Consider the following 14,535-nt stretch of genomic DNA (forward strand, 5'->3'; position numbering starts at 1 on the left):
GTCCCTCGGAAAGGCCCCCGGTTCCTCACTGTGGCCCCCCGGTTCCTCACTGTGGCCCCATCCTAGCAGCAGATCCAGTGAGGACAGGATTACAGCCAGCAGTCCTCCTCATGGTGGAGCTTCAGACCAGAAACATCAGTCAGTAGACCTGGACTATGGTTAGACCTGGACTATGACTGGACCTGGACTATGGTTAGACCTGGATTATGACTGGACCTGGACTATGACTGGATCTGGACTATGACTAGACCTGGACTATGACTGGACCTGGACTATGACTGGACCTGGACTATGGTTAGACCTGGACTATGACTGGACCTGGACTATGACTGGACCTGGACTATGGTTAGACCTGGATTATGACTGGACCTGGACTATGACTGGGCCTGGACTATGACTAGACCTGGACTATGACTGGACCTGGACTATGACTGGACCTGGACTATGGATAGACCTGGACTATGACTGGACCTGGACTATGACTGGACCTGGACTATGACTGGGCCTGGACTATGACTAGACCTGGACTATGACTGGACCTGGACTATGACTGGGCCTGGACTATGACTGGACCTGGACTATGGATAGACCTGGACTATGACTGGACCTGGACTATGACTGGACCTGGACTATGGTTAGACCTGGATTATGACTGGGCCTGGACTATGACTGGACCTGGACTATGGATAGACCTGGACTATGACTGGACCTGGACTATGACTGGACCTGGACTATGGTTAGACCTGGATTATGACTGGACCTGGACTATGACTGGACCTGGACTATGACTAGACCTGGACTATGACTGGACCTGGACTATGACTAGACCTAGACTATGATTAGACCTGGACTATGACTGGACCTGGACTATGACTGGACCTAGACTATGGTTAGACCTGGACTATGACTGGACTTGGATCCTGAACCTACCTGCGGGTCTTGGAGGGTGGGGGGCGTACAGCCAACAAAAGGAAACCACAGTGACTGCCCCCCGGTCCAGGTCCAGGTCCCGGTCCCGGTCCCGGTGTCGTGGTGGTTCAGGAACCAAACCCTGCGGCCCCTGAGCGCTCGGTGAGTCCGGGGAGATCCTCCGGTGTCCGGCTGGAGGTCCTGTGGTCGGCCCGGGGGGGGGACCGGACAGGTGTCTGACCCGGTCTGAGTGAGAGTCTCCGCCCTAAACACCCCCGGTAACCGAACCGCTCATCTCCTCACGACTCGCCCCGAACATCCACAGCCGTTCCGTTCCGTTCCGTTCCGTTCGGGCGCTACAGCGACGTCCTCTACGGTTTACTGCCGCCGAACTGGACCGAGATTTCACGGGCTTAGCGGAGACTGAGACCCGGTTGGCTCACGGAAGGAGAACCGGAGAGTGAACCGGAGAAATCAGCGTTAACAATGTAGGGCTGCGTTCAGGGTCTGTGGGAGAAGTCAGCGTTAACAATGTAGGGCTGCGTTCAGGGTCTGTGGGAGAAGTCAGCGTTAACAATGTAGGGCTGCGTTCAGGGTCTGTGGGAGAAGTCAGCAGTAACAATGTAGGGCTGCGTTCAGGGTCTGTGGGAGAAGTCAGCAGTAACAATGTGGGGACACGTTCAGGGTCTGTGGGAGAAATTAAACTTAACAACGTAGGGCTGCGTTCAGGGTCTGTGGGAGGAAGCAGCAGTAACAATGTGGGGACACGTTCAGGGTCTGTGGGAGAAATTAAACTTAACAACGTAGGGCTGTGTTCAAGGTCTGTGGGAGGAAGCAGCGTTAGCGATGTAAGGCTGCATTCACGGTCTGTGGGAGACATTAGCGTTAAGAGTAAAGCAGGCTGGTTCTGGAGGTGCGTTCACAGTCCGTGGAAGAAACTCGTCCGTCCCTTGATGAGACGTCTCACTGCTGCTCTCACCTGTCCAGGTGAAACGTGCTCCTCCGTCAGAGTGGAGGGAGCAGGGGTCTATCCCAGCATGCAGTGGGAGAGAGGCAGCTTTCCCCAGAGCGGATCATTCCTGACCCCCCCCCTCACTCCATCATTACCTGGGAGTAAAGGGCCATTCCACCACCTGCTGGTGAGCAGCAGCAGCACAGATCAGTGTTTGTTCTGCTTCATGTTTGAACTCCTCAGACCTGAAACATGACGCCCAGTGTTTCTTCACTTGGTCTCTCTTCCTCCTTCAGAGGGTTCTGAGGTTCTGAGGAGACGAGCAGAGCGAAGAGCTGCTGAAGCTTCTTAGTCTTAATGAACAAAACTGCACACTGTTGATCTTTTAGATCTTTTTATTCCAGTAAAAACCTACAAACTCATATAAAACAGAACAGGAAGCAGCGCTGAGATCACCGTGTGCCACAGCTGTAAAACCCTCATGGCCCCTTCAGGGATGTTTGTCTGCAGCGTCTGATCCGGACTGAACAGAACCAGGTCCAGTTACAGAAACAGCTCAGTGCAGACTCTCCTCAGAGCGTCATGAGGAACAGTTTTACCGTCCGGATCAGAACCGGATCAGAACTGACTGTAGACCAGCCGCTGTAGAGGGAATACACCACACAGCCGTGGACACCGGGGGCCCTGAACAGAGAGAGAGTGGGCGACTGGCAGGTATTAAAGTTATCACTGTTATCGCCATGGCAACAGTATCTGAAGCTCCCATGTCCTGCTCCCTCTGAAGGTGATTCAGGGATCTGCAGCTCATAAACACAGTCTGAGGCCCTCTGGACACACCAGGACCTTCAGAGCCTTCAGAGCCTTCAGAGCACCACAGAACAAGATCAGGTCTGAACACTGGCTCTTCTTCTTCGTTGGTGTCCCGCTGTGTTAACATCAGGGCACCAAACACCGAAGAACAAGCGTCCTCCTCCTCAGTGAGGAGGAAACGTCCCTCAGAACCCAGACATGGTCACAGGAGTCCAGTAAAGCCCAGAACGGTCCAGTCCAGGAGGCTCTGGGGGGGTCAGCTGACCCGTCGTGCTCCTCTAAGCTGCCCGGTAACAGATGTGCTGTCTCCTGTAGAAACTGTTCACTGGTTCTAACTAATGACTTTAACTAATGACCCTTCATGTACAGACCCAACAACCTTTGCCCCCCCCCTTCCTGAACAAACAGGAAGATCAGACCAGAGCTCTGACGCTCATAGTTTCATGTTATCATGTTGCAGGAGGATGAACCACTTGTCGCTTACACTTCTTGTTTATTCCAGTCTGTTGTGATGTTGGGCTATACAAAATAAAGTGAAGTGAATTGAATTGAGAGCTTTAATGAGAATAAAATGCTTTAAAAAGGTCATTAAGTAGAAAATTGAAATATATTTGATATAGAATGGTGTTGTGGTTGTTCCCTCTGGCCAGAGCCCCCCAGGGATAAGGTCTGTAAACGGGAGGACTCTCCGTCCTTCTTCTTCTGTGGTGGTCCCTGTAACACCGTGGGCCCTTTGATGAACTCTTTCAAAATAAAAGCTTGGAGGTTCGGTTCAGACCCGCCTGGGGTGACGGGGCTCTATCCACATCCCCTCCCTCTGACCCCCCCGGCCCCCGTCACAGGGCAGGATCTCTGATGGTCTTGTACATCTGCAGCGACGTCACCTGCACGTCCGGGGCCTTGGCGTTCTGGGGGCGTCCCGTCGGGCTGTACCCGGCCGACCGCCCCATGGGGCTGAAGCCGGTGGTGGTGCGCCCCACGTGGGCGAACCCTGAAGATCGTGACACGGCGGGGCGCCGCAGGAACCGGCCCGACGTCACCAGGTCCCCGTAGCCCTGCGCGTGCGAGAAGGCGTAGCCCGAGCGGCGGGAGCTGGTGCGGCGGATGTGTGGGCGTCGAGGCGGAGGGGGGGGCGTCGCTTTGGCCTGTCTCACCTTGAACATCACCTGAATGTTTGGGCAGACAGACAGGAAGTCAGAGCGCTGTGAGACACGTGTCTGCAAATCTGGATCACATGACCGGTGACGGACGGGCACCAATCCAGGTGGCTGTCACATGATGGGTGTGTGTGCACCTTGTCGTTGATGGTGGGGTAGAGCTGGATCAGCAGGAAGCGGTAGGTCAGCACAGGGAGGACACACAGCAGGGAGGTGAGCAGGATCGTCAGCCAAATGCTGGGCTGGTTCAGAGAGTTCCTGGCTGTTCCTGGACACACACACACACACACACACACACACACACACACACACACACACACACACACACACACACAGGCTCAGGATGGTCTGACAGCACCGTCTAACTATCTGACCTGAACCTTACTGAGTGTATCACACAGGAAACATTCCTACTGTCTGACTGACACGATGACGGAGGTACAGAAGTTCTTCTTCCTCTAAAACCTTCTTAGTGAATGTTTCCTTCGGCTCTCACATGTAATGAAAACACTGAACCTTCACGTCAGGTTTTGTGTCTCTGAAAAGAAGCTCTGAGGAGCCTGAGGCATGAGGGAGGGGTTCGGCACTCACCTACGAACGGGAAGGCTGCCGGCAGCAGGAGGAACATGCCGTTACTGTACATGGTGAAGGTGACAGCGAAGTACATGGCCAGACTTCCCAGCACGAAGAACGTGTTCACCGCGGTCCAGTAGGACATCTCCAGCCCGAGCTGCAGACACAGGGACGTTTAAACACACGTCACGGCCCGACTAACGCAGCAGACAGCACGTCTAAGAGAAGAGAGGCTCCGGTCACCTGGATGCTGACGGCGAACAGCAGGCAGGTCTGAGTGAGCAGGGCGAAGGACTGGTAGTCGGCCACATCCTTCCCGTCGTCCCTCACGGTGTCGTGCATGGCGGCGTAGGGGATGAAGAAGAGCACCAGCGAGCTGTAGCAGCTGTGGAGGGCACACTTGAAGAAGGCCTTCTTACTGAAGTACAGGTTGAGCTGCCCGGGAACGTAGAGCCGAGGATGCTGGAAGCTCCACACGTCGTTCACGTCCTGAGCAGCAGAGGGCAGAGCGAGCGCTTCATCAACCTGTTCAACACCTCCAGCACCCGCTGCTGCACCGTCTCTTTAAAAAGGCCTTTTACTGACCCCCCCCCATCATCATCACTGTCCCTGCTCCTCACTCTGCTCCCCTCATGAATCTTTCTAATCCTCTGTTGTTTGGAACTTTGACTTTGAGAAGTGCTGCTCTAATAAAGTTTATAAAGTTCACACTCACACACACACTCACACACACACACACACACACACACACACACACACACTCACTCACTCACACTCACTCACACACACACACACACACACACACACACACTCACTCACACTCACTCACACACACACACACACACACACACACACACACACTCACTCACACTCACTCACACACACACACACACACACACACTCACTCACTCACACTCACTCACACTCACACACACACACACACACACAGTCACCTGATCGAACAGACTCATCCCCAGCACCGGCAGGGCCGTGTACACCAGGTTGTACAGCGTTATGAACCACTCATCGTACACCGTCTGGAGGGCAAAACACAATCTGTTAGTCGTCCCGACGCGGCGTGGACCCATTGCCATGGCAACGATGTGGCAACAGATGTGAGGATGTTATATTATGTCTAATTATTCTTCAGTATTAATTAATTAGTTATCATCATCATCATTATTATTATTCACTATATTCTGTGTTTGCTCTGTTCATTTTATGTGTCTGACTTTGTTTTACTTGAGTTTTTATTTCTCAATAATTTATATTCTCTGTACTATCTTGTTTAAACTTCACTCCTGTCACATCTCTCATCTGTTTTTACTTTTACTTTACCCCCCCCCCCACCATCTCACCTGTGCAGAGAAGCCGCAGAAGAAGGCGTACCAGAAGTGGACGAAGGTGAAGGTGAAGTTCTTGTAGAAGAAGTAGCGCAGGAACTTGCACATGCGTAGGTAGGACCAGCGGCCGTGCACCAGCAGGAGGCGCTGCAGGAAGCGGAACTGGGCGAAGGAGTAGTCGCTGGACAGCACGGCCTGCATGCCCTCCTGGCCTGAGATGCCCACGCCGATGTGAGCGGCTGGTGGACAAAGACAGGAGGGAGAGGAGGGTGACGCAAACACAGCGAGAACAAACCGAAGCGTGGATGAGCTCGTGTTCTTCACTTGTGGGCCACTAGGAGGCAGAGATGCAGAGAGATTCTCCAGCATATGAAGTTATTATGGCTGACGTGTCAGCAGCAGACAGAGGTGGGTGGATTATGTTCTTGATTACTTGGTTAAATAACTGATTTCCCGTTCCTGTGTACTTTGTACTTTGTCGGCTGTGAACACTGATGCTGATTCCCTGTGTGGGACAAAGGAACAGGTTCATCTTGAGCGTCCCCACAGGGAGCGGCGGTCTGCAGCTACCTTTGATCATGCTGACGTCGTTGGCTCCGTCTCCGATGGCCAGCGTCACCGCCTGCTTGTGCTTCTTGACCAGCTCGACCACCTGAGCCTTCTGCAGAGGAGTCACCCTGCAGCAGATCACTGCCTTACACATGCACGCCGTCCTCAGGAACTCCAGCTCCATGCTGCGCTCCAGGGCGTACCCCTGAGGGTAGGGTGGGGGGCAGGGAGGGAGGAGAGGCAGGAAACATACTACAGCTTAACTGTACAGACACGACAGCTAAACACCAACAGGAGGTTACAAACACAGCTGGTCGGAGTTCAGTCCTCAACAAAATCAGTGAAAACTAACGAATGAAAGCAACAACAAACAGCAAACCAAAGACAACCACCAACGTCTTCTTTAAAAAGTTATGTGTGAATTAAAGAATGTTCTATATCATGTATTCTGTGATATAAATCATATTCAGTTCATGTAAGTGACTGCTGGGACCCGTGACGTACCAGGCTGTGTCCGGTGATAACCAGGCCGTACTCTCCGTTCACCACTTCGTCTGCCATCGCCTTCACACTTTTACCCAGAGTCCTCTGTGGCAGAAACACTGAATCCTCCGTTGCGTCTGGTTTCATGGAGGTCCGAGCGTTTCTGCTCCACAAGAAAACAACAAATGGACGGATGTGTGAAAACGTGTCTGTGAGCAGCGTGGCGGCGACAGGCGTGTTCAGTCTGCAGTGAGGCGCCGTCCGCTGACCTGAGCTCCTGTCTGACGTCCTCAGGTGAGCAGCCTGACACCACGAACACCTCGTTCATCTCCTCACGCAGCAGGTTACACGAGTACCCGATGTTCTCTGCAGTCTCTGCAGCACAAATAATCAGAATCAGTGATTAGATATAAAGTGAAGAGCTGTTATATCTGACATATATAACTTTATATTTATAATCCGTCATCAACTGCGACCTGAGCTGGACGTAGCAGGTAAACTGGACCAATCACTGATCGGCCCACTGCTAGCGATCAATCTGAAACAAACTGTTCCTTATAAAATCCTCCCATGTGCACACTCCTCTGCACTAAAGACTGTTACTAACATGTTCACTGTCAGTTTACCCTCCAGATAACGTGGTTTAGATAAGCAGGTTGGCTGTTAACTAGCTAATAGCCTGTTAACAACCTGGTAATAACCTACTAACAGCCTGCCAATAACCTGTTAATAGCCTGTTAATAACCTGGTAATAGCCTGGTAATAACCTGCTAACAACCTGTTAATCGCCTGTTAATAACCTTCTAATAGCCTGGTAATAACCTGCTAATAGCCTGTTAATAACCTGGTAATAACCTGCTAACAACCCGCTAACAACCCGCTAATAGCCAGTTAATAACCTGGTAATAACCTGTTAATAGCCTGTTAATAACCTGGTAATAACCTGCTAACAACCTGCCACCAACCTGCTAATAGCCTGTTAACAACCTGGTAATAACCTACTAACAGCCTGCCAACAACCTGCTAATAGCCTGTTAACAACCCGGTAATAACCTATTAACAGCCTGCCAATAACCTGTTAATAGCCTGTTAATAACCTGATAATAGCCTGGTAATAACCTGCTAACAACCCACTAATGGCCTGTTAATAACCTGTTAATAGCCTGTTAATAACCTGGTAATAACCTGCTAACAACCTGCCACCAACCTGCTAATAGCCTGTTAACAACCTGGTAATAACCTACTAACAGCCTGCCAACAACCTGCTAATAGCCTGTTAACAACCTGGTAATAACCTATTAACAGCCTGCCAATAACCTGTTAATAGCCTGTTAATAACCTGGTAATAGCCTGGTAATAACCTGCTAACAACCCACTAATAGCCTGTTAATAACCTGTTAATAGCCTGTTAATAACCTGGTAATAACCTGCTAACAACCTGCCACCAACCTGCTAATAGCCTGTTAACAACCTGGTAATAACCTACTAACAGCCTGCCAACAACCTGCTAATAGCCTGTTAATAACCTGGTAATAACCTATTAACAGCCTGCCAATAAAATGTTAATAGCCTGTTAATAACCTGGTAATAGCCTGGTAATAACCTGCTAACAACCCACTAATAGCCTGTTAATAACCTGCTAACAGCCTGTTAATAACCTGTTAATAACCTGTTAATAACCTGTAACAACAGACATTATGACCCAAACTACAAACTTCAGACTGTAGTTGTGATAAACTGGCGTCATCGTTGATTTAAATACAAACAGGTTGAAAAGTGATGGCTCATCTTTGATTATTGATCACTAAATGTGACCTTGTGAGGAGGACAGAGCTCTCAGACTGCTGACAGATGAAGGTCAGATCTTCAGTTCTTCAGCAGGTTCCTGGTTAAATCTACCTTGCTTGTCTCCGGTCAGAACCCAGACCTTGATGTCGGCCTTGGTCAGCTGCTCGATGGTCTGCGGGACTCCGTCCTGTAACTTGTCCTCGATGGCCGTGGCTCCGAGCAGCTGCACACAGAGAGGCGCTCTGATTATTATGCCTCCAGTCGGCCTAGTTTGGTCTGAACTACATTAGCGTCGTCTCCTACCAGCAGGTCCGTCTCGATCTCCTCGTACAGCTGCTCCAGTTTGCCCTCCCGGTCCTCCAGCGCCGTGCTGGCCTCGTGGTGGCGCTGTTTCCACTGGCCAAAATACTCCTCATCCAGGTCCTTGTAGGCCAGAGCCAGAGTCCGCAGGCCCTCCCCGGCAAACTCCTGTGGGCGTCACATTACATGATGCAAGATCAGATGGAAATAATCATTAATGATCAGAAAAAAAAGTAATAGCAGCAATGAGATGTGGGAGATAGGATTTTGAGAAGACATTCGACATTTTTAGAGCAGAAGTCCACTAAGAGAGAGATGATGAAGGTGAGTTTAGAGATTAAAATGACATCTTTACTATCCAAACTGTGCTGCGTCTTTAGCACAGTCCAAAAAAAAAAGCTAAAATACTATCAAATAAAAAAAGAGGCAGCTGAAGGAAAGTCTGAGGCGTCACTGACGTTGAGGTGCTCCGTGGTGACGTCCATCAGCTTCCTGCAGCACTGATGCAGCCTCTCATAGATGATCGTGTCGGCACCTTTACAGTAGAGAGACAGCTTCCCCTCCGGAGTCCGGACTGCACACACACACACACACACACACACACACACACACACACATGTTCAGCTTCCAGCGAGCATGAAGTTCACTCCAGCACCATGTTTCCAGTGGATTTCGTACCAATGACGGACATCCTCTTGCGGACGTTGTTGAAGTCCAGGATGGCCAGCAGCTCGTAGCTGCGCTGCCGTCCCATTTCCACGATGGAGACGCTGTCTGGTGTACGAGAGCGGAACACAAACCCAAAGTTTCTGGCCGCCGTGACCAAAGCTCCCTCATCTGGAGACTGGGCCTGGTAGAAAATCTCCCCTGAGGGAGCACAACTGTCATTGGCTTTGGCAGCAGAGGAAGAGGAATCCTTCTCCGTTAACTCTTTGTCTCTCCTCACCCTCTTTCTTCTCCTCGGCCATGACGGTGTGGCACAGGGCCAGCAGCCTGAAGAAGGCGTGGACCTCTGGGTTCTCCAGCTTCACCGCCTCCACCAGGGCGTGGTCGTGAAACAGGAAGCGGGGGTCGGCCAGAGGGTTGAAGGAGAAGTCCACCGTCTCCATGTGCTGAGAGGGAGGAGGACAGACTCAGGGATCTCACACTGGACGTCCAACAGGAGGCACAAACCTGAAATGGACCGTTCTGGTAAAAAGATTTGCTAAACTCACCTCACTGATTTCTAGTCTTTGGCCAGAGTAGTCGAACACGTCACCTGGCAGGAAGAGACAGGAAGCAGAAGAAACAGCAGTGGACTCACAGCGTCTTATTGTTTCTTCACATTTACAAACATAGATTCAGATTTCCTCTTGTGTCAGTTGTTCTGTCGATTGTTGTGATTGTTGTCAGGCTTTTTTCCAGTTTTAGACTTTTAGCCTTCAGAGTCTTTTTCGACCTTTTGAAGGCTGCAGACATCAGTGTTTCTCAGTCCTGATCCTGATCCTGGTTCTGATGGTCCTGGTCCTGGTACTCGTAAAGAGTAAAGAGCTTGTGATCCCTGAGCATGAGGTGCCTGTTTGGCTCTGGGAGGGACCTCCCGTCTCTCAGGTGACTGGAGGTGAATGTGGTGAATCTTACCGTAGGATTTGCCGTTGATGGAGCACTTGTTGAAGGTCATGATGTTCTGGGTGAGCGTCCCCGTTTTGTCACTGAAGACGTACTTGATCTGTCCGAGCTCCTCGTTCAGCGTGGTGGTCCGAGCCTCGGCGGGGGTGTCGTTCCGTGCGTAGTACATCTTCCTGTCCCAGTCGATGTAGAAGCTGTTCCCCAGCCGGATGATCTCCACGCTGCCCAGAGACGCACACACAGCAGCCTTCACACACTCTGCTCCTCCTAAAGCTAACAGCCAGGCCTGAATCTGATCAGCGGTTTGTTACCTGACGTAGAGCGAGATGGGCACCACGGTGTTGAGGATGATGACGTAGGACCAGAACGTGAGGAAGGCAGAGAAAGCAGCATCGTTTCCATCCTGTCTGGGCAGGAAGACTGTGAACTGTGAGCCTTCCTTCAGCTCCCAGAAACAGTTTCCTATCGCCAGGATGGTGCACATGAAGGCCAGGAAACCAAAGATCTGCACCCAGAGAAAGAACCCAGAGGTGTCAGAGGCTCCCACACATGGAGGAGAACCACAAACACAGAGGAGAACCACAAACACAGAGGAGAACCATAAACATGGAGGAGAACCACAAACACAGAGGAGAACCATAAACATGAAGGAGAACCACAAACACGGAGGAGAACCACAAACACAGAGGAGAACCATAAACACAGAGGAGAACCATAAACACAGAGGAGAACCACAAGCACAGAGGAGAACCATAAACATGGAGGAGAACCACAAACACGGAGGAGAACCACAAACACAGAGGAGAACCATAAACATGAAGGAGAACCACAAACACGGAGGAGAACCACAAACACAGAGGAGAACCATAAACATGAAGGAGAACTACAAACATGAAGGAGAACCACAAACAGGATGATCAGCCCCGTCCTGAGATCAGATGAACGGGTGAAAAGCGTGAGGCCTCACACAAAGGACGAGGACGTTCATCAGGCGGTCGATGCTGGTCCTCTTGAACGTGCTCTTCCCACAGTTCTGCATGAGCTTCGTCTCTGGACCTGCAGGACGGGAACAGACACAGAACTCTGTAAAATTAGTGCTTTAGTCTTTAAGTCTGTGTCCTGACATGGTCACTGGTGTCCTAACATGGTCACTGGTGTCCTGACATGGTCACTGGTGTCCTGACATGGTCACTGGTGTCCTGACATGGTCACTGGTGTCCTGACATGGTCACTGGTGTCCTGACATGGTCACTGGTGTCCTGACATGGTCACTGGGCATCCTGACATGGTCACTGGTGTCCTGACATGGTCACTGGTGTCCTGACATGGTCACTGGGCGTCCTGACATGGTCACTGGTGTCCTAACATGGTCACTGGTGTCCTGACATGGTCACTGGGCATCCTGACATGGTCACTGGGCGTCCTGACATGGTCACTGGTGTCCTGACATGGTCACTGGTGTCCTGACATGGTCACTGGGCGTCCTGACATGGTCACTGGTGTCCTAACATGGTCACTGGTGTCCTGACATGGTCACTGGTGTCCTGACATGGTCACTGGGCGTCCTGACATGGTCACTGGTGTCCTGACATGGTCACTGGGCGTCCTGACATGGTCACTGGTGTCCTGACATGGTCACTGGTGTCCTGACATGGTCACTGGGCATCCTGACATGGTCACTGGTGTCCTGACATGGTCACTGGTGTCCTGACATGGTCACTGGGCGTCCTGACATGGTCACTGGTGTCCTAACATGGTCACTGGTGTCCTGACATGGCCACTGGTGTCCTGACACCTGCCCCTCACCTCCAAACAGCACCAGTCCGAAGCACCACTCAGTGTTCCTCAGCGTGCAGCCTCGCAGCAGGATCTTCTCGTTGTCCAGTGAGTATTTCTGGTCACTGTAGGTCAGCGTTCCCGTGAAGCGGTCCAGGCGGTTGTTGGGGGCCTCACAGCGAACCTCACCTGGGGAGGAGAGGTATTTAGTATTTAACGTTCCTGCCTTTTATTTGTGTTTGATTTGTTATTTTAACCTAAACCATCATCTTTTTTAACCTAACCCAGTAGTTTTAGTGCCTAAACCTAACCAACCTGCCACTGAAAACTGATGCTGAAGTCCTGTAACTAAACCATTGTGCCTCCACACCTACAGTAATCTAAGAGTTATTATTCTTTATACTGCATGTCCACGCTGGGTGTAATAGCTGAATAGTGGCTGTCCAGGTGCAAACAGGCACTGCGTTTAAAGGAAATGTGTGCGGGTCCTGTAGCTACTCTGCAGTCCTTGTCCCCAGTTCAACTCTTTTTGAGCATAAAAAACGTAGACTATAAGAGGGCGTAAAGACCGACTGAAGACTGAAGAGCAGTGAGTGAGAACAAGAAAAGAAAGGCGGAGTGTTTTCTGTAGGAAGCCATGGGTCTGTGATCACAGGTCTGCTGAATGATGGTGAGGTGTGACCAGTGGCGTCTCCTCACGTCTTTTCACTGACTCATCCTGGGACCCTTTAAACTACAGCAGCACCTCTGGCCTCTGACCTCGTGCTCATGGAGTGTGTTTGTGTAATGACATTAAAGTCCAGAGACACCAGAGGTCAGCTAATGAGGGACTGTGCCCCCCCCCCCCAGGACATGTGACTGTTCAGCAGCCGGGCCGTCGTCTGGTCGTCTTACCGTTGAAGTCTGCCAGTTTTTCCACATCCTCTCCCAGGTCTCCGGTGACGGTCAGCGCCTGTCTCACCTTCAGGTTGGTCTCTCTGAGGACGACAACAGACACCATGACTAACGCCAGGAAGAGGAGGAGCATGAAGGACGGAGGAGATGAAGAAAACCAGACTGACCCATCGAGTTCTGCTGTCTCGATGTAGACCAGGTTCAGAGGTTCGCTGCTGGACAGCAACAGGAGGTCGGCCTGAAAGGACAGGGACAGGTTCTGGTTCTGGTTTAGGTTGATTAAACCAAAACTAGAGACTATCAGAAAGTCTCTGCAGCAGCCGAACACGTCCAGTTCAAATCTTTGTGGCTTTTCTCTCTTTTGCAAAAGGAAAAAACGGAGGACGTCCAGAAATACAAACAAACTCAGTAAAGACATAATGATGAAATATATGAGCCTCATCAGACAGACTGGAAACACACTGAGCGAGACGGACGAGCCTCATTAGGGAGAAAACACGGAGCAGGATCCACGTTCAGGAATGAATGGATGAAGGAATGAATGAGTGAAGGAGTGAAGCTTCTTACTGTGACAAACTGGTTGTTTTCCAGCTTGATGATGTCTCCCACCTGAACGTCCATCCATTTCTCACTGCGCAGTCTGAGGACGGGACCAAACCAAATCAATACTGATTAATTTCTAATAATCACACTCACATTCACAAAATCTGCTTCATTCATGGTAAAAACTGGAGGTTTATTCACCTCAAAGGTTTTTTATTGTCAGGAGACACATTTAACCTGTCACATGTCAAAAGCTGCACAGATATAACCCCTCTTACCGTCAGAAGTGAGGTGCCACAGGGGTCTATCCTTGGTCCATTGCCGTTCACATTATACATAAATAACTTTTGCTGATGATACCATTTTCTATGCTCTGGGCTCCACCCCAGCTCAGGCCCTGAATGTCTCCAGTCTGCATTTGATTCTTTCTAAGCAGCACCTCTTATTCACAAACTAATTTTAAATGCAGAAAAGACCAAATGCACAGTACTCTAAACCTCCATTGGTGACTGACTCACTAGAGACTTAAAGACTTGTTACCTGATGTCTTTGTTGATTTTTGTGACTGTTTTGTGATTTGTTTCTTGCTCTGTTTGTGAATGCTGCTTGTTCTCTTGCAAAACAGATCTTAATCTCAGTGAGACTGTCCAGCTGAATAAGAATCAAATAAAAAATATATATATATTATAGTATATCTATGATTAACTGCAGGATGGAGGGACGGGTTTGTTTTCTCTTCCTACCATCCATCCAGAGCTACTGTCACACAAATCTTATTATCCAGAGCACCACCCTGATATCTAAAGACATGAGGGAACAGAAACAGGAGGGATGACTGTCTGAGACTCTG

General features: G+C 50.4%; 1 protein-coding gene across 1 annotated transcript in view; it reads right to left on the minus strand.

Moving 5' to 3' along the window:
• Positions 1–2,238: 2,238 nt before the first annotated feature.
• LOC139203376 (phospholipid-transporting ATPase ID-like) overlaps positions 2,239–14,535 on the minus strand; it is a 32,386-nt gene continuing 20,089 nt past the window's right edge. Inside the window, exons 7-28 of the mRNA XM_070833068.1 lie at positions 13,710–13,782; positions 13,310–13,380; positions 13,143–13,225; positions 12,279–12,437; positions 11,440–11,528; positions 10,784–10,977; positions 10,485–10,693; positions 10,079–10,122; positions 9,811–9,976; positions 9,543–9,731; positions 9,323–9,438; positions 8,868–9,032; positions 8,676–8,787; positions 7,046–7,151; positions 6,798–6,939; positions 6,315–6,498; positions 5,760–5,983; positions 5,355–5,438; positions 4,645–4,890; positions 4,420–4,558; positions 3,966–4,096; positions 2,239–3,837 (exon numbers count right to left, since the gene is read on the minus strand). Of these exons, the coding sequence (XP_070689169.1) occupies positions 3,508–3,837; positions 3,966–4,096; positions 4,420–4,558; positions 4,645–4,890; positions 5,355–5,438; positions 5,760–5,983; positions 6,315–6,498; positions 6,798–6,939; positions 7,046–7,151; positions 8,676–8,787; positions 8,868–9,032; positions 9,323–9,438; positions 9,543–9,731; positions 9,811–9,976; positions 10,079–10,122; positions 10,485–10,693; positions 10,784–10,977; positions 11,440–11,528; positions 12,279–12,437; positions 13,143–13,225; positions 13,310–13,380; positions 13,710–13,782 (3,256 nt within the window). The 3' untranslated portion in view covers positions 2,239–3,507. The remainder of the gene's footprint in view (positions 3,838–3,965; positions 4,097–4,419; positions 4,559–4,644; positions 4,891–5,354; positions 5,439–5,759; positions 5,984–6,314; positions 6,499–6,797; positions 6,940–7,045; positions 7,152–8,675; positions 8,788–8,867; positions 9,033–9,322; positions 9,439–9,542; positions 9,732–9,810; positions 9,977–10,078; positions 10,123–10,484; positions 10,694–10,783; positions 10,978–11,439; positions 11,529–12,278; positions 12,438–13,142; positions 13,226–13,309; positions 13,381–13,709; positions 13,783–14,535) is intronic.

The sequence above is a fragment of the Pempheris klunzingeri genome, chromosome 7, assembly GCF_042242105.1.
Source record: "Pempheris klunzingeri isolate RE-2024b chromosome 7, fPemKlu1.hap1, whole genome shotgun sequence".
In the NCBI taxonomy this organism is placed as follows: Eukaryota; Metazoa; Chordata; class Actinopteri; order Acropomatiformes; family Pempheridae; genus Pempheris; species Pempheris klunzingeri.